General features: G+C 39.1%; 1 protein-coding gene across 2 annotated transcripts in view; it reads right to left on the bottom strand.

Annotated features, from left to right (window-relative positions):
- Positions 1 to 705: 705 nt before the first annotated feature.
- skap2 (src kinase associated phosphoprotein 2) overlaps positions 706 to 23,745 on the bottom strand; it is a 254,169-nt gene continuing 231,129 nt past the window's right edge. For both annotated transcript variants that reach the window (XM_033047701.1, XM_033047707.1), the window contains exons 12-13: positions 2,927 to 3,029; positions 706 to 1,586 (exon numbers count right to left, since the gene is read on the bottom strand). In XM_033047701.1, coding sequence (XP_032903592.1) covers positions 2,937 to 3,029 — 93 coding nt within the window. In that variant the 3' untranslated portion in view covers positions 706 to 1,586; positions 2,927 to 2,936. The remainder of the gene's footprint in view (positions 1,587 to 2,926; positions 3,030 to 23,745) is intronic.

Raw genomic sequence — 23,745 nt, 5'->3', positions numbered from 1 at the left:
AAACAAAACATTAATAAAATATATTTTCTAACCTTAATAGATAATAAAAATAAAAATAAAGTACATAGATATTGAAAGAGGCATAATCACAAATAAAACGTTGTTTTAACGTGCATTCAGAAGTGATCGCTGCTGGACCACCAATTTCTATCTTCATTGAAGCATTCATAAATAATGGGGTAAAGCCAGATACAGTAAAAAGAATGGAATAAATCCTGACACCGAGAACCAACAGTCGGCCTCTGTAGTGTATTTTGCCTTTGCTAAATATCCATTGATTTTAATGAAACATAAACATTATACACATTGGCAAGTTTAATTGTTTGTGAATCTATTTTATATAAATGCATTGAAATAAAGTTAGTTATGTGTGAGTTGCAAAACAATTCTTTATGAAAGTCCTACCTTTGATCAATGATAAAGTGGAAATAAATTACTAATGTCTTATTATTCGTCATTTATTTCCTCCACCTGCTAACATTTTCACTGACTCCAGCAACTACCCTTGATGTTTGAGCGTAATGATTCTAAGTGTTGATTCTAAACACTAATTTGATCTATTTTTAATTCTGTATCATCCATAAAATATTTATTTCTTGTGGTGGCTAGAATGTAAAATATAATTGTATATTTTGCATGTTTTAAAATGAACCAGAAACTAAACAAATAAAAAAATAATTAACATAAATAAGGAAGACTGATTAATAAGGGTTAACTGAGTTTAATATATTCATGGTGTCATCTTCATTTTTGTGCTGGGTAATGCTCTGCAACTTTTGCAGGATAAATATGCTAGCCATGTAGAGACTTTTCAAATAAATTTCTTAATTACAAACTATGTAACCAGGATGGCAGACATACACAGGCAGACTTACAAATAAAGTTTAATGGAGAATTGTGCATTATGATCATATTTATTAATAAACAAAGAGACACTGAAAAAATGTTTATTTATTCAAGTTAATCAACAGGTAAAATTATTTTTCTTGTTAAATTCAAGATTTACACCAAAACCTGAGATTTTCAGCACAAATGTTATGAGAGTTAACTGCAACTAAGCATCTTAATGAATTTACGATCTGTCAAAAAGTATGTTTATAAGTATTAAAAAATTATTGGAAGAAAATGTTATCCTCTTTAAAATTTGAGATTAACAGGCCATATGGCATCATAATCATTTACTTCACCTTGTTGTGTTCAATTACTACAATCAACATACCAGTTTCCAAATTAATCATAACACAGTAATTTCATTAGTTACACAGCAGGCATTTAAATTATTAGCATAACAACAGTTTGCACACAATTAAACTTTATTTGAACCGTAAAATTTGCAGACTGGAACATTAGAACAAGATTCAATAAAGTGAAACAGACAAGACAGAAAACAGTGCTTACAGTTACTTCAAGATACTCTGGGGGAAAGGAAGGAAAATCAGCCTCATCCCCTTCGATTTTGAGTTTGTCTACAATTGATTAAGTTGTAATGACAGGTCTTGAAACCAATGCAAATATACTGGCTAGGTATTCACCAAAGATGTTATATAAAGCTGGTATGAAGTCACAAATATATTGAGTTGTTCGTGCTGCAAAGCGCAGAAAAATAAAAATAATGCATCAGTAAAATTATAGAAAATAATTACAATAATGAGGAAATAATTTAATTAAACACTTAGCTGCTTCTTGAGTTTCACATCTGTGGTAAGAGGATAGATTATTTTGTTAATAAGATGATGCTATCTTTGTGATAAAATAAGCTGGGGAACAAAACTAGTGGGTGCAAACTCCCTCTCCTGGCAATGGACAGAGAAGCTTTGCATGACCTTCTATCTAGCTTATAAAATCCCTTTGTGCAGAATAAAACGTCATATAGGTAGATAGGAATGGCAGGGGAGGTGGGATTAGTGCCTATATGTGTATGTGGTGGGGAGGGGGGGAGGGAATGGACAATATAATTGAGGTCTGCAGAAAACTACTGCCATCTAGTGTTTTCTTCCAATATACAATAGCTGGTATACCCCATTATCACGTGATGCTCACTTGACGCATTTCAAATCTGCTCTGAAAATAATAAGATATTTATCAAATTTTATCAATGGTCGTCTGAAATGAGTTGAATGCATGCATCAAATACTTATATTTTCTGGTTTCTTTAAATGCAATAATTTCATTATCAGTCAGAATACTTCTACACTCAGCTGAGAGAAGTCTTGCCCCCTCCTCCCACCTCATTTCTTTGCACAGCTGAATGCTTCTAGTAATTTTAAAAATTATTATGAATCCTTCATTTTTCTAGAATGTTGTTTTACTGTAATAGATAGATCAAACTGTTATTTTTGTTTTGTTTATCTCTGAGAATATTTTGCTAATGGAAAAATGTGCCTTGAGGTCTTTTGAGTAATTTTGCCAGGTCCTCAAATTTTAGCACTGGAATGACTATTTTTAGGCTATATAATATCATATTTCATTTATTTATACAATACATTTTGATTACCAGAATTGCATATGATTTTTCTATTCAAATACCATAGGGACTTTAAAAGGAAGTAGCTTCATTGTAAAAAGGTCAATTTCCAGTTAGCAATATAATCCATGTGCTACAGATAGAGTATTTCTTCATGAAGATATTTTTCAGGAATATTTGACAGGTGAAATATTCTCATTTAGTCACAGAGGGCAAAAGAAGAGCATTAAATCAATAAAATGCAGAAACAGCCCCAAAGCAGTTATCTTTTCTCATTTGGTAAATAATTCCATGGTTTGTTTTGACAGCTCACAACGGGAAGATGCATAAGTCTGTCTCCTAACATAAAAACTATTTCAAAACTACAGAATGAAACCTTGACAAGAATGCTTTCTATATAAACGATATGGGAATAAGGTACTTATGGTCTATTATACTGAGATTCAATTAAAATGTACTTACCCAGACCTTCTCAAATATTGTACATCTCCATTAGGTACACTTTAGGCACCAAGCCAATCATTCCCTTCATTTCTCCTATCCACCACCCAAATGCATTATATTCCTAAAATAACAGAAATACGCACATAAATATAATAGTGTGATTTTTTTTAAATGAACAGCTTAGTAAAATTTAACATTTGTGCAAAGGCAAATAAAATGTTGTATGCATCTAACCATACATGTAACTCAAAACTTTAAACATTAAAACAATATACATTTAATAATGCAATTTACCATGCATGTTTTTTCGCAAGCTGTTTTGCATAACAAACATAAATATCTGATTTAATCAATGGAAAAATATCCTATACATTTATGACTTTTGTTTCCATTGTTTATAGGCTATAAAGACAAAAATACATCATGTTAGAAATAACATTATTGTAATATAATTATAAAAAGTTTATAACTGAAATGTTCATTAGATATTTTGATTATGACTGAACCAATGTAAGGTTTCATATAGAAATAAAAGTGATCTATTTATTTCTGTCATGATATCAGAGGGTATACCATTTTATGCTCAATAAGAAATTGTCAATATATGTTTCAAATAGTTTTGCCTTCAACATCACATTTCTGTAAGATCAATGACAGTACATGCAGAGTTTTAGAACAAAGTTTGTCCATTCACAGTTCATTCAAGCAGCTCAGTAACATATAAAATGCCAAAGTTCTTGATCGGCATAAAGGAATAAATAACCATTGCATCAAAATTGAATGATAACATTATTTTTTTTAACTGTCAGTTTCAGGAAGTGTTTTTAAAAATATTGATTAAAAAAATGCCAACAAAAAAATGATTTCAAGAAATAATTAAACTATTGGATATTTAATTCAATAGTTTAAGAATATCATCATTAGGACAAAACAGAATAAATTACATGGTACCAGAAAGCAACTGAGATTTTTAAAGAACATAAAGGCAACTTTAAATAGCTGTACTCCATTTTGTTGCATAGAAATGTTTGTTCTTTTTCTCGATAGATTTGAAGGATGGAACTGGAGGGGTTTACAGTCATTTCCGAGGCAGAAATGCACAAGTTTATGATGTTATTTTTATTGCCGTGATCTCTCCTTAATTTTAAATAACCTAAAACAATATTACTTAATAAGCTGAGAAATACACTTTTCATTGAGTTGGTTAAACTTTTTAAATGTCATAATCCCAGTGAGAAGTATGATTATTTTATGAAAAATAAGATCCAACAAGATAGACAATTAAAGCCATCTGCTTTATTTATTAATTACTTTGACACTAAATTATCTTAGTGCCAGTATGGATGAAATACTAATGAACAACAAATCTTAAATTTCAAACAGGTTCAGTTAATCAAAGATAGCAAAAACAGTTTTATTTCCCGAATAAAGTTTTTTGATTCAAATGATCAATTTAAAAGAAAATCAATAAATTAGTATCAACTAGTTCTAATATCAGAAAGACTATTGAGTGTAAAGAAAAAAGAATCATATGATGGCTGAAATATCTGGCCTCCAAAGCTAAAACAAGAACATGACAATTCCTATTAGCAAATATTGTTTCAGGATTCCATGATATATCTTCCTCTATTGTGAGATATTTAAATTACACTCACAATTTGCTAAAATAAATGTTGAGGAATTTCATTTATGTACAACAGAATACCTACATATAATATTATTAGATCACTTTGACAGTTACTACGTGCTTACTTAAAATATCACTTGGTTACCAATTAACCAAAAGATATTGCAATTAATTCTTATTTGTAGTATGAATTTTTATATGAAATGCTTACATTTTTTGCTACAAATACTAATATACAGCTTATAAACAGCTGAAGCATTTTCAGGGTGGATTTTTCATAGTAAAACTGCAAGATCAACATTCAAAACACTGCTAAATTAAAATGAGATGCAAATATATATATATATATTATTACCAACAGTGGATCTGGCACAAAATTGATTGAAGTGTCTTCATTTAATTCTAATTCTTTAATAGACAAATCTCAAATTTTAATGAATACTAAAAAACTAAATGCCCACTGTTTTATTTAGAAGTGTTGCAGACTTTTACCAGTAAACGTCAAGGTTCTTTCCCAATAGATTTTCTCAGGGTAATTAGTGAGGTGTGACCACCCTAAAGCAGGATATTCGGGCAGAAGGAACACTGCATATTATTACATTCTACCTTATGTGTTTAAGGCATGAACACTGGGAATAAAATAAATCTGCAAAGCCAATTAAAATCTATATTTAAATTTAAAGAATACACGACTATTTAAATATTTCATTAAAATCCTCAGTGTGTAATTCCTGATACTTATAACTCACTTTTGGGGATATTGTAATACTATTTATTATGCAAAGCAATTATTAAACAAATTATGACTTTCACAAAGGAGATTTAATTACTCAAAATCCTATTACAAAAAATGTTAGTTTTAATTTTCCACATCATGCTTGAAAATATTATTGAACACATATGACAGCCAGTAACTTTTGTTGTAAACGTACCTTACATAAACAAAGTAAACAACTCAACTTGTAATAAATCTATCAAATGTTACCTTAGCAATATCCAATAAACCTGCTCCTATTCAACATTGATTATTTCCATTGTCCAATTTACAGTTAATTCTACCAATTTCAATTAATATGAAACTGACTATCCGCTGCATTAACAGCACACTTATATAACCTGAGTTTCAAAAATTGAATAGCCTTGCTAGATATAAAACACCAATAATTTGGGAATCTCTACGTAGCTTGATCTTTGTCTATTGGCAGAATAAATATACAGGCACATTATTCTGAAATATTACTTGTGTAGCTAGCTGGTACCTAGCTGGTATTGCCCCCCCCCCATATCAGACGATCCATCGTCGCCCAAGACGAGCGGAGAGCACAGGAGATCGATACCAGGCACCCCCTGCACGGCCAAACAGCACCTCCACCCCGACTGAAATCCAGAGCCAGTTTCTTGCAGACAGTCCCACCTCTCCAGACAACCAAAGAAACAGCAAGGACCAACATCTGGAAAGATGAATGGAACCAGCTCAACACACGAGCCCACGACTGGATGGAGAGAGGAATCACTCCGACTGAATGCCTCGCCAGCGGGCACGACCTCCCATGGCCAACCTGGAAGACCCTCAACAGATTACGAGTGGAGCAGGGGAGGTGCAAAGCACTTATGAAAGCATGGAACTACCAGGCAGAAGACACATGCAGTTGTGGAGCAGTACAGACAATGTCCCACCTACTGGAGTGTGACGACGCCCCCCAGTGCAGCCCCCAGGACCTGGCTGAACCGACCCGACCAGCTGTGACCTGCGCCAGATACTGGCAGAACGACATCTGAGATTGCAACGGACTCGAAGAAGAAGACTTGTGTGGGTGATAAATTGTACACAACTCTAGGTATTCTCAAAGCTGCTTCTTATTATTTTAAGACTTTATTTTCAAAATTGAAGCAGAGGTGTGAAAGCCTATGTAAACCAAAATATATATTTACTGTCTCTGCATAATGTTCTGGAAGAGGTGTATAGCCTGGTTTGATCTCCAGACAGCATGCAGCAACACAGGTATGTGCAAATCAGCCATCTGGTATTCCTCAATGCAAGAAAACCTTTATGTTACCATAGAAAACAGAGGCACAAATAATTGCAAATGGAATTATGTAACATGTCAGAAAAACTGGTTTTAACACCCAGATCAAATATTCTAGTTTTTTAAGTGATGATGACATCAGTTTATACAAAACAAAAATGCTTCTCTATTAATTGGTTATGTAAAATTAAATAATTAAATCGCTGATTAGAAGTTTTGTGTTCGAAATCTTACAAATCTGAGATAATTAATGCACAAATCAGTTTAGATTTGAGGAGTAATCTCAGAGATCCAGGCTACACAACTATCCCCAGTAACAATACGCAAGAAAATAAAATGAGAGAGAAGCAATAACAGCTTAAGGGTGAAATGTATGCCATTTCTAACATGGCCTCTGGAAATAAAATTACTACAATAAATAGCTGATTGTTTCTGAAGAATACCTAGCTTTATAAAAAACTGTTGTCAAATATATTTATGTTATTAATTATGCTACATAGTGCAACCAAGATGGGTTTTGGCCCGAAACGTTGCCTATCTCCTTCGCTCCATAGATGCTGCTGCACCCGCTGAGTTTCTCCAGCATTTTTGTGTACCTTTGATTTTCCAGCATCTGCAGTTCCTTCTTAAACAATTCGAGTAACCACAATAGCATATTCATACAAATAAAAAATTAAGATATACTTTGTTCAAATTTGTTCTTAAATTACATATTGTGTTCTTTATTTCACTGGAAATAAAGAGAGTATCATGTTTTAGACAAACGTCAGTGAAAACATGATGTTTTGTTATGCATGATGATATCTGAGAATACCAAGTGACTCCTATAGCCAGCAGCATTACATATGCATTTTAATGGTGGCCTGAGATTGATCTGAGACCACAAATACAAAATGAAACCTATTGTTTATAGCTAAAGAATCTCTTGAATTTAATGTCAACGTGTCGTCATATCCTAATATCTCATTCCAGCAGCACCAACCAGCTGGTTTACAGCAACTAGTGGATACAATTCACACATGAATCATTAATAAATATTCAATTAATTCAACTGTTGGATTGAATCTATCTGTTTTTTAAACATGTTAAAATGCAGTTGATGGAGGAAAAGGAAATGACAGCTGACAGCTAGTTTGTATGATTCAGTAGCATGTTCACTGTGTGCAAATCAATCCAGCAACACCCACCTTTTATAATTTGACTTCACTGAGAATGAACATGGAAAATGGGAATATGTGTTTGGTATTTCATCTGCCTTTCTGGTTGGCATTGCTGAAATGATTTTTAATTGATACGCACCATCTTAATAACATTATTCAGTCTTTCAACTAATAAAGATAATCTCTTTGATAAATAATATTCTAAAAAGATGACACTTTAAACTGGGAAAGCTTGTGCTGACACAGGGAACAGGTCATCTAAAGTAACACTATATAAGTTAAGACCTCTTGTGTATGACTGTTATTATAGGCAATCGCCTATAATAACAATTCCATTTCCCACAACTAACCTAATCAAGTATATGTGAAGCAGGGACATGCGGTCAGGGGAGGCAGGGGAGGCAGAGCCTCACCTGTCATACTCCCAATGAAAATAGCTGTTAAGAAAAATAATAACAAAATAAAATAAATATAAAGATTTTTCTACTGATCTGTTATAAATGTCATTTCTATATGAATCTAATCATTTTTTATAGTAAAAATCGCCAAATTTGCGCAGCTCTGCTGCAAATACAGGGAGAGATGAGAGGTGAGGCAGCAACGAGCTGAGCCTCCCCTCTGATTGCGCAACCCCTCAGAAACTGCATGGAGCGTGGGCAATAAGCGTGTGCCTGTTACTGTCTCTATGTATGCCACCAATGTAAAGTGTGTAAACCCCTTCATTACATGTCCTTACCTTCCATAGTCCAGGTAACGTATTTCACGTATAAATATATTAAATTTGTGCTCGCTGAACTCATCATAAAACTGCAATGGAAAAGCTCCACGGGAGTCAGCGATCACGTCTGCCTCACAAGAGGGCCTGTCTTGAGCCCAGTGGAGGAAGAGCGAGCATCAATTACGTCGGCTCAGCCCATGTAAGTGACGCTACCTCACTCTCCCTCCACGTTAGCTAACTTCAGCTGCGGTGGCGCAGCACTGCATTGGGAAGGTAGACTTTGTCGGTAGATTAGAAAGTTATTAGATTAAAAAAAAATAGATCTATACTTATCACAATAATAAAGTCATCAATTTTTGTACTTCTGTACATTTTTGTTTAGTTCATGTAAGGCAGGAGTCTCCAAAATATGGCCCGCGGGACACATCAAACCATCACGAGATTTTGCAAGCTCAGATTCGAGTCAGGGAGCACGGCGGCCCGGGGCTGCTCTCAGTGTTGTTACCGGTTGCGGGTTATAACGTGCCATCATTCCTCTCTCACTTCTCTCTCTCTCTCCCCCTCTCTCTCTCTCTTTCTCTCCCTTCTCTCTCTCTCCCTCTCCCTTTCTCTCCCTCTCCCTTCTCTCTCTCTCCCCTTCTCTCTCTCCCTCTCTCCCCCTTCTCTCTCTTTCTCCCTTCCCTCTCTCCTCTCTCTCTCCCTTCTCTCTCTCTCCCTTCTCCCTCTCTCTGCTCCCTCTCTCCTCTCTCTATCTCTCCCTTCTCTCTCTTTCCCTTCTCTCTCTCTTCCTCCCTCCCTTCTCTCTCTCCCTCCCTTCTCTCTCTCTCCCTTCCTTCTCTCTCTCTCCTCTCCCTCCCTCCCTCCCAGCCACGGCTCCACCCTTCTCTCCTCGGGGAGACGCGGTGATCAATACAGGGAGGGCCGGACCACTGATACTAGCCAGTGCCTCCCCAGCCATTGACCTCATCGCACGTCACTGATGTGAAGTTACAAATGTGTAATTCTGACATGAAGGCCAATAGGGTTGGGGGTTTTATGGGGGGGGGGGGGGAATGAGGAAATAGAAAATAAAATACTGATATTACTTTAACAATTAAAATGTTGAGGGAAGTTAGAATTCCCATTTTAGCTTTTCCAGAACATTTACGTTCAAATGTTGTGCTCTATTCAAGATGGGATGGCTTTTTGGATGACACATTGCTAGATATTCACTAGTTTCTCCAAGATGTTTCAGCAGGCTAATGCAGGGTTGATTTCTTTGAAAAAAGTAGTTGTTAAACTTAAAGAAAATGATCACCCAACAACAGTCAAATGTTTTCAGTCACAGAATAAGAACCAATTATAAACTGAAAGATTTAGTTTAGTTGAGACATACAGTGCGAAAACAAGCCCTTCGGCCCAACGAGTCCACACCGACCAGCGATTCCAACACACTAACACTATCCTACACACACTAGGGACAATTTACATTTATAACAAGCCAATTAACCTACAAACCTGTTGGTCTTTGGAGTGTGGGAGGAAACCAAAGATCTCGGAGAAACCTCACGAAGGTCACGGAGAGAACATACAAACTCCGTACAGACAGCACACATAGTCAGGATCGAACCCGAGTCTCTGGCGCTGTAAGGCAGTAGCTCCATCGCTATGCCATCGTGCCGCCCAAGTATTTACTACATTCTTTTTCTGTACACTTGACAGGACATATTATTAAAACATGGCCCCCCCATTTTATCTTTGAGATTCACAGCTTGTCAGGAGTTGTCAGGAAGAGGAAAGTTTTTGGTTCCATGTTTTTGATATACTGCTCAATAATGCTATGAATAATTTTAACCATTTGCAATGACTACCTTAAGTTCAAGTTATTTTATGAAATTCATAAACTGATGTACTATTAAATGACCTTACATGTATTGAAAAGGAAAGTAAGGAGTACAGCTATGATCCATTATTAAAAAACTCACAATAATCAAATAACAGCAATACGTATCTCTCCAGATATCTCTTAAACTATTTCCACAGCAGTTGTATTTAAACACTTTGCATGTTGATGCATAAGTTATAAAAAAACTCAATATTGCCTCAAAAATCAAATTTCTCCTATAGACATTGCTAATGCTTCCCTTTTAACATAACAAATTAGCTGTTTCTGCCAAAATTGATTAAGAATATTAGACTTTCAACATGCACCAGATGTCAGAAAAGTAAACAGATTTAACTGAGCAAATATAACAGCACAAAAAAATACACACAAGATGTAATAGTATACATAGTTCAGTGATACCATCCAATGCATTGAATACAAGCTAAATAGGCCCCAATTGGTTCATAAACACATATTTCACTGAATGGATACACCGTGAAAGACTGCCCACTGAGGCATTTCCCTGGGGGCATCAAAGCCATCCACACAGCAACTGATGCTGTCCTGGCCTGGATGTTTACCTTTGATCTACAACTTTTGGTTGTACGCGCCATACACAAGAAGACTGAATGGATATTTTAATTATATTTTTATTACTTGATCATTGATTTCTTTACACAAGTTTCACAGTAACTTATTTCAAACAAGGTATAATGCTACACTGCACTCCTGCTAATGTGTGCCATAAAATAAATGTTCCTGATGTCAGAGATTTTTATGAAATGTCAAAAGTGAAATTTGCATGAAGAAAATAAAATGATGCAAAAACCTCAGGTTAACAATTTTAGCATCTTATTTATTTATTTATTCCACAGTTTTGTTTTGTATTTTCAATCACCTTGTTCTTTATTAGAACTTTACAAGGAATGGACAATTAAATTACAGTTGAAGAGGACTACGGCTTTATTTAATTTTGAGAAAGGTCAGAATTAATGGATTATAATTTTTTAACCTTAGGGGCTAGTTTGTCTTAATGTTTTATTTGGAATGCCCCTACACACAAAAAATGGATATGGTGTGGATATAAAAGAGCTGTCAGCTGTTCCTCTATTAGATTCCTTCCAATTTCAATTTACTTAGCCCCATGTATTTGCCTTTTTAATTATCTAAGTGCAGACAAAGAAACATTTTCCATATTTATTTAAAATGAAAGAGAGACTAAATATAATTTGGCTGACACAAAGAACCAATACAATTGGTCAAAGTGGCTGCAGTAACAAAATAGAGATACTTCAGCAAACTCACGCTAGTGATTGAATTTGGTGGGCAAAACTTTTGTAATTAATTATGATGACTGAGCGGGAAGGAAGTTTTCTGAAATTATAACCTAACGTAAGAAATTGCACAGATCCGTCACTCCTTAACTTTCTAGAATAATGCTGTGTATCCATCGTGCAAGCTCACAGGAAAATGCAAATGGTTGCTTCATGCTTTACAAAGAATGGCATAGAAATGGGCTCCCTTTGGCCCACCTACACTAATCACATTTGCCTGCATTAGGTATGTATCTTTCTGTGCCTTGCCTCTTTGAGTACCTCTTAATGCTTCTAGAATGTAGAATGGGATAGGGGGAGGTGAGGAGTGGGGGATAGAGGGATAGGAGGGGGGTATGGAGGGGGTGGCTGAGGGTAGGGGAAAGGAGAGGGAGAGAGAGGTGAGGGAGGGATTGGGGGAGGGGAGGAGGAGAAGGGAAAGAAGAGGGAGGGTGAAGAGGAGGGGAGAGAGTGCTAGGGATGAGCGGAAATGAGCTGCGCCTGTGCAGTGGGAGCTATGGGTGAGTAGTGGAATATTGCGTTGGGGGATCAAGCCTCCTGTGTGACAGGGACAGAACGGGTCCCACTTAGTCTAGTACATGATTATAATCGAGCCATTCTCAGTGTACAGATATATAAGGGAATAATGTTTAGTGCAAGATAAAGCCAGTAAAGGCCGATCAAAGATAGTCTGAGGGTCACCAATGAGGTAGGTAGCAGTTCAGGACTGCTCTCTCGTTGCAGTAGGATGGTTCAGTTGCCTGATAACAGCTGGGAAGAAACTGTCCCTGAATCTGGAGGAGTGCGTTTTCACACTTCTGTACCTTTTGTCCAATGGGAGAGGGTAAAGAGGGAGTGGCCAGGTTGTGACTCGTCCTTGATTATGCTGCTGGTCTTGCCGAGGCAGCATGAGGTGTAAATGTATTCAATGGAAGGGAGGTTGGTTTGTGTGTTTTTTTGATGGTCTGAGTAGCGTCCACAATCCGCGGCAATTTCTTACAGTCTTGAATGGAGTTGTTCCCAAATCAAGCTGTGATGCATGCTGATAAAATGCTTACAAATGCTTCCATCAGGTCACCCTTCAGGCTCACTGCACAAAACAAGCCCAGCCTATCCAATCACTCTCCACAACTAAAATTAGTTTAATTTTGAGATACAGTATGGAAACAGGCTCTTCATTCCACCGAGCCTACGCCGACCAGCGATCATCGTACACCAGACCTATCCTATACACTAAGGACAATTTAAAGAAGACAATTGTCCTACAAACCGGCACCCAGAGAAAACCCACATGGTCACAGGGAGAACGTACAAACTCCAGACAAACAGCAGCTACAATCAGGTTTGGACCAGGCGCTTTCTACTGCTACGTCACTGTGCTGCCCAACATTTGTGGAATGTTGCTGCACACAAATTGTCAACTGTGTCGGTAGAGTAAACATCAATTACTTCAAATCTATGTACTGGTTGTAAAACACATTAGAACATTTTGAGTGATATGTACACTATTTTAAGGAACAAAAAATCTGCTGGAGGAACCACAGGTCGAACAGCGTATGTATGGGGGAGGGGGAAGGAATTGTTGATGTTTAGGGTCAAAAACCTGTAATGTTTCAAATTCTAATGAATATAGACGCTACCTGCTGAAGTTTTACACATATGGCAACCTTTCGAACCAGGTATGAAATTTCTCCAATCCAAGTAGATCTCCCCTCCATTAAATAATGGGACAAATCCCAATACAAAACTCCTGGTGAGACCTTACCTTGCCTTGCATAGTTGGGGCATTAGATACTTATGGATGGAAGCAGGGAAATGTGACCCTAATTCAAGATGATTTCTTATTTCAAAACACGTAAATTACTTTTTCTGTATATATTAGGACAACTGGAGTTAAGGTTAAGTGAGCGCTGATGAGGTGTAAAGTAAACCAAACAAAGGAAAAGATTATTTTGAGTAGATTTTTGAAATTTTTGGTTGACCTGAAATTATTATTGCCTAGCTAGAATAAAATATGTAACTCAATAAAATTACAATTTTTAAACATATATTTCTCTGCTTTTCTCAGAAACATACCATGAATCAATAAGCCAATTTGAAGTTTACCACAGCACATTAGATTACTATATTAAAATGTTTTTTCTATTGAAGAATAATTTGATAATTACCTTGTTTACTAGATAAAATTTTACATTTTAATACCAATCTTCTGAAAAGGTGTATAACATCTGTTCGTGATACTATTATGCTGAATTAACATATGCTATTGAACAATATATTGCTGGATATGGTTAAACATGGTATTTTGGATTTGTTTAATAAAGAAGATGTGTTCAAAGTAAATACGGTCTATTAACTAATGATTAGATACAAACATTCATTCAGATTGGACACAAGGAACTGCTGATGGTAGTTTCCAAAAAAAGACACAAAAAGCTGGAGTAACTCAGCGGGTCAGGTTAATTGTAGTACAGAGGAGAAAGCTGGAGGAGAGGTGGGGCATAACAAATCCTGGCAAATGACAAGTGGGTACTGGTGATGGGGGTTTGATTATCATATGGGTAGATAAAGGCTGGGAAGAAGACAAAAGGCTGAGAAGAAGTGTGAAGTCTGAAGCCAGACGAAAGACTATAAGTGGAACGGGATGGGGGGAGGGGAAAGGGTTGTTGTTGGTTAGTTACCTAAAATTGGAGAATTCAATGTTTATACTGTTGGATTGTAAACTACACAAGTAGAATATGAGGTTCTGTTCCTCCAATTTGCATGTAGCCTCACTTTGGCAGTAGAAGAGGCCCAGGACAGCAAGGTTGATATGGGAATGGAAAGGGGAGTTAAAATGGTTAGCATGTGGGTGATCCAGCAAGCCAAGGCGGACCAAATGCCAGTGTTCAGCAAAACAGTTGTCTAGTCTAGGCTTGGTCTCGCCAATGGAAAGGAGGCCTTATCGGAAGCACCAAATGCAGTAGATGAGTAAGAGGAGGTGCATGTGAATCTCTGTCTCACCTGAAAGATCTGCTGAAGACCTTGTATGGATCTGAGGGAGGAGGTATAGCAACAGATGTTACATCTCCTGCAGTTCTAGGGGAAACTGCCTGGGGAGGAGGTGGTTTGGGTGTGAGGGGATGAGTGAACCAAAGTGTTGCAGAGGGAGCAGTCTCTGTGGAAATCAGAAAGGGATGGGGATGGGAAGATGTGACACGTGATGGAATGCAGAGGCTGGTGGGGTGAAAGACAAGAACCAGCGAGCTCTATCCTTGTACCAGATGGGGGAATGATTTGTTTACTTTAATTATGAGACCTTGTTAATGGCAAGCAATTAGAGTCATAGAGTGATACAGTGTGGAAACAGGCCTTTTGGCCCAACTTGCCCACACCGGCCAACACTTTCTCAGCTACACTAGTCCCACCTGCCTGCATTTGGTCCATAACCCTCCAAACCTGTCCTATCCATGTACCTGTCTAACTGTTTCTTAAACATTGGGATAATCCCAGCCTTAACTACTTCCTCTGGTAGCTTGTTCCATACACCCACCACAACTTTATGTGAAAAAGTTACCCCTCGGATTCCTATTAAATCTTTTCCCCTTCACCTAAACCAATGTCCTCTGGTCCTTGATTCCCCTATTCTGGGGAAGCGATTCTGTGCATCTACCCGGTCTATTCCTCTGAGAATTTTATACACATCTATAAGATCACCCCTCATCCTCCTGAGCTCCAAGGAATAGTCCCAGCCTATTCAACCTCTCCTGATAGCTAAGACCCTCTGGTCCTGCCAACATCCTCGTAAATCTTCTTTGTACCCTTTCCAGCTTGACAACATCTTTCCTATAACATGGTGCCCAGAACTGAACACAATACTCTAAATGCGGTCTCACCAACGTCTTATATAACTGCAACATAACCTCCCAACTTCAATATTCAATACTCTGACTGATGAAGGCCAATGTGCCAAAAGCCTTTTTGACCACCTCATCTACCTGCGACTCGACCTTCAAGGAACTATGCACCTGCACTCATGAATCCCTCTGCTCTACAACACCCCCCAGAGCCCGACCATTCACTGTGTAGGTCCTGCCCATGTTAGACTTCCCAAAATGGAACACCTCACATTTTTCTGCATTAAATTCCATCAACCATTCCTCAGCCCATATGGCCAATCGATCAAGATCCTGCTGCAATTTTTTTTTTTTTTAAATATTTTTATTAGAAGTGATGTACAATAATATAAGACATGAATAACATATTGCATTTCAAGTACACGCTGCAATTTTTCTCAATCATCTTAACTCTCTGCAAAACCACCCAGTTTTGTATCATCAGCAAACTTGCTAATCTTGCCATGTTCTCATCCAAATCATTGATGTAGACGACAAACAGTAACGGGCCCAGCACTGAACCCTGAGGCACAGGCCTCCAGTCCAAGAAGCAACCTTCCACCATCACGCTCTGCTTCCTTCCATGAAGCCAATTTTCTATCCATTTAGCTATCTCTCCATGGATCCCATGCAATCTAATCTTCCAGAGCAGCCTACCATGTGGAACCTTGTCGAATGCCTCACTGAAATCCATGTATACAACACCTACAGCTCTGCCCTCATCGACCTTTTTGGTCACATCTTCAAAAAACGTAATCAGATTTGTGAGACACGCCCTCCCACGTACAAAACCATGCTGATTATCCCTAATTAACCCCTGTTCATCCAAATGCCTGCACAACCTATCGCTCAGAATATTCTCTAGTAATTTTCAGACTACAGATGTTAAGCTCACTGGCCTATAGTTTCCAGCATTCTCCCTGCAGCCCTGCCACCCTCCAGTCTTCCAACACTTCTCCTGTATTTAAAGACAACTCAAAAATTTCAACTGGGGCTCCTGCAATTTCCTCTCTAGTTTTGCATAATGTCCCCAAAAACAAATAATATTTAAAAAAAAAACTTATTTAAAATAAATGTGCACTTAATTTAGTTGTCAAGTAAGAAACTTTAGAATTAAAAAGGATCTTCAGAATTTATTTAGAAATATTTATTAACATTTTGGGAAGCCCTTTGGGAAAGAATGACAATTCAGAGGCATGCTCTGTGATAAGTGGGAAATATAAAATAAAAAATTCTACATACAATATTAGGAGCTGCTGAAAACACACACCATTTGTGGCCATTTGAATCGTAATGTACACTTATGGTCATTCATACTAGTGCTAGGTTTACACAACATTCACGCTTCCAGTACATTATCACAATTTCAAGAAACAGTGTTGATTCCCTGACACATTTTCTGAGGCCACAATCTTGCCATCTGTTAATCCAAGCTAGTTTGCATGTCTTAAAGGTAAAATCAATGGTAGAAGTAATATCAGAATCTAAACAATTTACTATAAACTACAGTTAAACACAATTTAACACACGCTCAGATTATTAAGAGGTGGATATGAGAATAAAGGAGGTCCTCTGTACAAAGAACATCAGGAAGCTCTGCAGAGACAGGCAGGAGAGGGATAGGGAAGTACTGGCAAGATTAATGAGATGCCATGCTGTAAGATGTTCTAGGACCTCATAAGTGTGGTTAGGGTCGATGAATACATCTTCAAATATCTCATCGTACTAATTGAATCATTATTGTGACAAAATGCTCAATTCAATATAATACAATTGCTCAGCTACCAAAAACTTCTATCAATTAAATTCTACCCTGACCAAACACTCAAGAGATCCTACTATACACACCACTAATCCAGCAGGGCAGCACTAAAGGGTGGCACAGTGGTGCAGCGATAGAGTTGCTGCCTTACAGCTCTAGATACCCGGGTTCAATCCTGACTACGGGTGATGTCTACACAGAGTTTGTACGTTCTCGCTGTGACCACGTGGATTTTTTCCGCATGCGCCGGGTTACTCCCAAATTCATAAAGAAGTACAGGTTTGTCAGTTAATTGCCTTTGGTAAAATTGTACATGGTCCCTATTGTGTAGAATATTGTTAGTTTATGGGGATCACTGGTCAGCACGGACTCTGTGGACCGAAGGGCCTGCTTCCATGCTGTTATCTGTAAAGTCTAAATCCATGCCTCACACAACTTGTACACACTGATATTCAATAAAGATAAGCACATCGAAGATATAATCAAATTCACCAATGGATCTCCCTTATCTATAGGGAAGATGGGGCATAATGGTGCCAATAGTGGAACCATTTTTGATTACCAGCTACAGATGGTGTATGCACGAAGCCCTCCTTCTCTCCCCTTTCCTCTTTATTATTGCTGGTAACAAAAGTCAGATGGTGATTTCTGCTGAAAATATTGTTTTCAGTAGTTTAGTTTAGTTTAGAGATACAGCACGGATACAGGCCCTTCAACCTACCGAGTCTGCACCGACCAGCGATCCCTACACATTAACACTATCCTACCCTGGGGACAATTTTTACATTCATACCAAGCCAATTAACCTACAAACCTGTATGTCTTTGGAGTGTGGAACGAAACCCGCACAAGTCACAGGGAGAATGCACAAACCTCCCTACAGACAAGTAGATCTATACATTTTACAGTGTATTATGCTCTGCACGAGTCATTAGCCTTGAACACTTGTTATTGATTGAGGTGTAAACCACCAGTTACCTGTAACCAATAGCAACCAATACACTTTTCAAGAGAAGGAAATAGATTCAGTTTCATAGCATATAAAGTAAATTTAATTCAAGGCAAATTCAATAATCCAGTGTCAGAGCAAACAAAATCTACAAGTCTTACATTGTATATACAATAACTGTTAACTCTATCATGTCTTTAAATTAATGAATGTCCCAAAGGGCTTCAAACAAATTATGATGCCAACCCATGTGAAAAGATATTAGGGAAGAGATTAAAAGCTTTATCAAATAAGTAATTTCCAATCAAATCCATTATAAGAGATGGAAACAATGAACTACAGATGCTGGTTTACCAAGGAAAGACACAAAATGTTGGAGTAACTCAGATAGTCAAAGGAGAATCCTGACCTGAAATGTCACATATCATGTTCTTCAGGGATGTTGCCTGACCCGCTGAGTTACTCGAGCTTTTTGTATCCTTCTAAATCCATTATAAATTTGTGAAACAGTCCTTCACTTCTAACTGGGCACATTAATGATTTCCAGAATTCTTTCCAATTTCTTTGATAGCATGCCAAAATGCAGAACATTTTGTTAGTTTACATTATTGCCTCTTTCAGAATTTCATTTCTCCCAATTGTCGAACAATGTTTCTTTATATCCTCCCTTTTCACCCTATATTTTAGAACTTGCATTTCTCTAACTTTCAGTTCTAACGAAGGGTTTTTGTCCTAAAAACGTAACTGTATATCTCCACACAGATGAATCCCAACTAAATATTTCCAGCAATTTATGTTTTTATTTGCAGTGTCACAGAGTATGAGTTTAGCTAGGGAAGTCTGCAGTATGGTTATGAATTGATGAGCAATTAATCTTTACACTGACTTTTGCTTTTAATCAAGGCATCACAATGGATGTGTTGAACAATCAGTGAACAAAACCTTGTAACTCTTAGAAACACCCTTGTGGAACCATGTGGAACATAACAACCACATGACTCCTAATTGAATTTTTAATATGCAGTAACTTCATATTTACTTCCAGAATTAGCTTACACAGGGAGGTAGATGGTTTGCACGAACATAACTGCATCATTTGAGATCTTTCCTAACACCTCCATACTGTTTCCTTGTAACAATATTATTTAGTAATAGTATGCTTGAAAGAGAAATCATGCTAATTTAATAAAGTGCAGCACAGCTACTGCTGATTAAATGAAAAGACGGATGATCAGGTACATTTTGCAGATAATTTCTACTCCTCTTCAATTTATTTTTACAATCAAAAGCAATAATAATAAATATTTCAAATTCAGAAATGGAAAAGGGACATGAAACTAAACTAAACATTTGCAGGTATACCAAATAATTCTAAGTGGGTGTTTAGTTTAGATTATTATTGTCACAGGAAAAACTCCTTAATTGGACCACAGCACTAAGGTTTTTTTGACAGTGTGATTCTAGTGACTGTTAAGTATCACTAACCACCACGTCACCCAAACAATAGCCTACTGCTGTTGCTGCAATTATTTCTAACATACTTTGAAGATATGGTCTAAGCTGTACTTTAAACAGCCCATATATCTGCTGTATTTGATCTTTGCCCTGCATGTGTTTTGTGTCCAGTTTGCTCAGGGTTAAGGAATTGATGTAATGATTCTTCTAAGCCCATTGTAGAGCAAGTAGTTCATGTTTCCAAAGAGGCAAAAACCTGATGCCTTGCTTGAAAAAGTGGGAATAAATTTAAACATAAATATTTCAAACCAAATCCCAATCTGACAACCCTCCACACTACTGAATTTAATGGTGAGAGGGTGGCAGGGTATCCATCAGAGGGTACCAGGCCCACTTCCAGGCTGAGGGCCTCCCCACTGCCGGTTCCAATTCCTTCACTTTGACCGATTCTCCTGGGTCCTACTGCTACCCCTTCCAACTAGGGATCTCAACACTGACATCACTGGTTCCTGCTATCCTTCCCCCTATGCCATATGTCATATTCCCCAACATTATACCACCCCACAATACTAAACCACCCTCCAACACTATACCAGCCGTCCACCCCTCTGCCTTCCTCAGAGCATGGCTCTGACCCCAGCACTTACCCCTTTCCCACTAACCTCCCCTTTCCAATGCAGAATGGTCAGTCCTCAGCAGAAACCTTACCTTTGTACACTTACGCCCACCCCTCAACAAGTTCCAAACCAGAGTTTGAAGAAGGGTCTCGACTCGAAATGTTACTATCCATGTTCTCCAGAGATGCCTGGCCTGCTTGTCTTATTTATCCATGGGAGGTAAATCATTCAATTCAATATCACATTCAAAATCCTCAGAGGATACATGATTAAAATATTATAGCTCTTTCAGCTTTTATGCAGAATAACTAGAAAAGTCGGAACTGTGGGGAGTGGAGAGTTTGAGTGGGGGTAGTTTTATTAAAATCTTTGAAATTCTCTGGCTCTGGATATACTGTCCTTAAGAATGTTCAAGGTGGAGCATAGAACAGTACAGCTCAAGAAAAGGCCCTTCAGCCCACAATGTCTGTGTTAAACATGATGCCACATCTCTTAACTACCTGCAGATAATCCATATCCTTCCATTCCCTGCATATCAATATGCTTATCCAAGAGTCTCTTTAAATGCCAATATTGTATCTGGCTCAATCACCAACACCGGCAGCATGTTCCAGGCACTTACCACCATCTGTGTAAAAACCTTGCCCCACACATCTCCTTTAAACTTTACCCCTCTCACCTGAAATCTATGCCCTCTAGTATTTGATTTTACCATCCTGGGAAAAATATTCTGACTCTCTACCTTATTTATGCCTCCCATAATTTAATATAATTCTATCACTTTTCCCCACAACCTCCTGCGTTCCAGAAAAAACAATCCAAGTTTTCCAACCCCTCCCTGTAGCTAATATATCCTAATCCAGGCATCATTTTAGTAAGCTACACAAAATTGCTGGGGAAACTCAGCGGGTGCAGCAGCATCTATGGAGCGAAGGAAATAGGCGACGTTTCGGGCCGAAACCCTTCTTCAGACTGATGGGGGGTGGGGAAAGAAGGAAGGAAAAAGGGAGGAGGAGGAGGAGCCCGAGGGCGGGCGGATGGGAGGGTGGGAGGAGACAGCTAGAGGGTGAAGGAAGGGGAGGAGACAGCACGGGCTAGCCAAATTGGGAGAATTCAATGTTGATGCCATAAGGACGCAAGGACCCCAGAGGTATATGGAATATGAGGTGCTGTTCCTCCAATTTCCGCTGTTGCTCACTCTGGCAATGGAGGAGACCCAGGACAGAGAGGTCGGATTGGGAATGGGAGGGGGAGTTGAAGTGCTGAGCCACCGGGAGGTCAGGTAGGTTATTGCGGACTGAGCGGAGGTGTTCGGCGAAACAGTCGCCCAACCTACGCTTGGTCTCACCGATGTAAATCAGCTGACATCTAGAGAAGCGGATGCAGTAGATGAGGTTGGAGGAGATACAGGTGAACCTTTGTCGCACCTGGAACGACTGCTTGGGACCTTGAATGGAGTCGAGGGAGGAGGTGAAGGGACAGGTGTTGCATTTCTTGCGGTTGCAACGGAAAGTGCCGGGGGAGGGGGTGGAGCGGGGGGGAAGGGAAGAATTGACGAGGGAGTTGCGGAGGGAGCGGTCTTTGCGGAAGGCAGACATGGGGGGAGATGGGAAGATGTGGCGAGTGGTGGGGTCACGTTGGAGGTGGCGGAAATGGCGGAGGATTATGTGTTGTATTTGCCGGCTGGTGGGGTGAAAGGTGAGGACCAGAGGGACTCTGCCCTTGTTGCGTGTGCGGGGATGGGGAGAGAGAGCAGTGTTACGGGGTATGGATGAGACCCTGGTGTGAGCCTCATCTATGGTGGCGGAGGGGAATCCCCGTTCCCTGAAGAACGAGGACATTTCGGATGCCCTGGTATGAAATGTCTCATCCTGGGAACAGATGCGGCGTAGGCGGAGGAATTGGGAGTAGGGGATGGAGTCTTTACAGGGGGCAGGGTGGGAAGACGTGTAGTCCAGATAGCCATGTGAGTCAGTGGGTTTGTAATGTATGTCGGTCAGGAGTCTGTCCCCTGCGATGGAGATGGTGAGGTCAAGGAATGGTAGGGAAGTGTCGGAAATCGTCCAGGTGTATTGGAGTGCCGGATGGAAGTTGGTGGTGAAGTGGATGAAGTCAGTCAGTTGTGTGTGGGTGCAGGAGGTGGCACCAAAGCAGTCGTCAATGTAAACCGCTCCTGCAGCCTTTCCAAAGCCTCTACATCCTTCCTGTAATGGGGTGACCAGAATAGCACCCAATACTCCAAATTCAGTCTAACCAAAAGTCTTATAAATGAAAGCAAGCATATCATATGTGTAGGAAGAAACTGCAGATGCTGGTTTAAACCGAAGATATGACACAAAATGTTGGAGCATCTCTGGAGAGAAGGAATGGTTGACGTTTCGGGTCGAGACCCTTTTTCAGCCTAGTCAATGAAAAGGGACCGACTTCGCGACCTATGCAATTCACTGTTTTACCGAACACGACAGCCCCATCCAGCTCAGACCTGCCCCGCAAAGAATGGGTCGCCCTGAACCGGCTCCGTACAGGGGTCGGCCGGTTCAACGCCAACATTCATCGCTGGGGGCTGCGTTCATCAGGGCCTGCGTGTGTGGAGCAGACCAACAAACAGCGCAGCACGTCATTTTCAACTGCGCTGTCCTCCACCCCCCTGTTGGAGGGGTAGACATCACGGCCCTCAACAACAGCACATTGAACTGGCTACAACGCCTGCAGGGCGTTACATAACTTCCGCTGCCTCAAACGCAAGAAGAAGTAGAATGAAAAGGGAAACGAGAGATATAGACAGTGAAGTAGTGAGAGATAAATGAAAGATATGCAAAAAAGTAATGATGATAAATGAAACATGCCATTGTTAGCTGTTTGGTACGTGAGAACGGGAACTTGGTGCGACTTGAGTAGGGGAGGGATGGAGGGAGAGGGAATGCAGGGGTTACTTGAAGTTAGATAAATCAATATTCATACCACTAGATTATAAGCTGCCCAAGGAAAATATGAGATGCTGTTCCTCCAATTTGCGATTAACCTCACTCTGACAATGGAGGAGGCCTAGAACAGAAAGATCAGTGTGGGAATGGGAAACATAGAAACATAGAAATTAGGTGCAGGAGTAGGCCATTCGGCCCTTCGAGCCTGCACCGCCATTCAATATGATCATGGCTGATCATCCAACTCAGTATCCCGTACCTGCCTTCTCTCCATACCCTCTGATCCCCTTAGCCACAAGGGCCACATCTAACTCCCTCTTAAATATAGCCAATGAACTGGCCTCGACTACCCTCTGTGGCAGGGAGTTCCAGAGATTCACCACTCTCTGTGTGAAAAAAGTTCTTCTCATCTCGGTTTTAAAGGATTTCCCCCTTATCCTTAAGCTGTGACCCCTTGTCCTGGACTTCCCCAACATCGGGAGCAATCTTCCTGCATCTAGCCTGTCCAACCCCTTAAGAATTTTGTAAGTTTCTATAAGATCCCCT

This window comes from Amblyraja radiata, chromosome 2, assembly GCF_010909765.2.
Source record: "Amblyraja radiata isolate CabotCenter1 chromosome 2, sAmbRad1.1.pri, whole genome shotgun sequence".
NCBI classification, from domain to species: domain Eukaryota; kingdom Metazoa; phylum Chordata; class Chondrichthyes; order Rajiformes; family Rajidae; genus Amblyraja; species Amblyraja radiata.
This window is presented reverse-complemented; position numbering and strand designations above follow the sequence as displayed.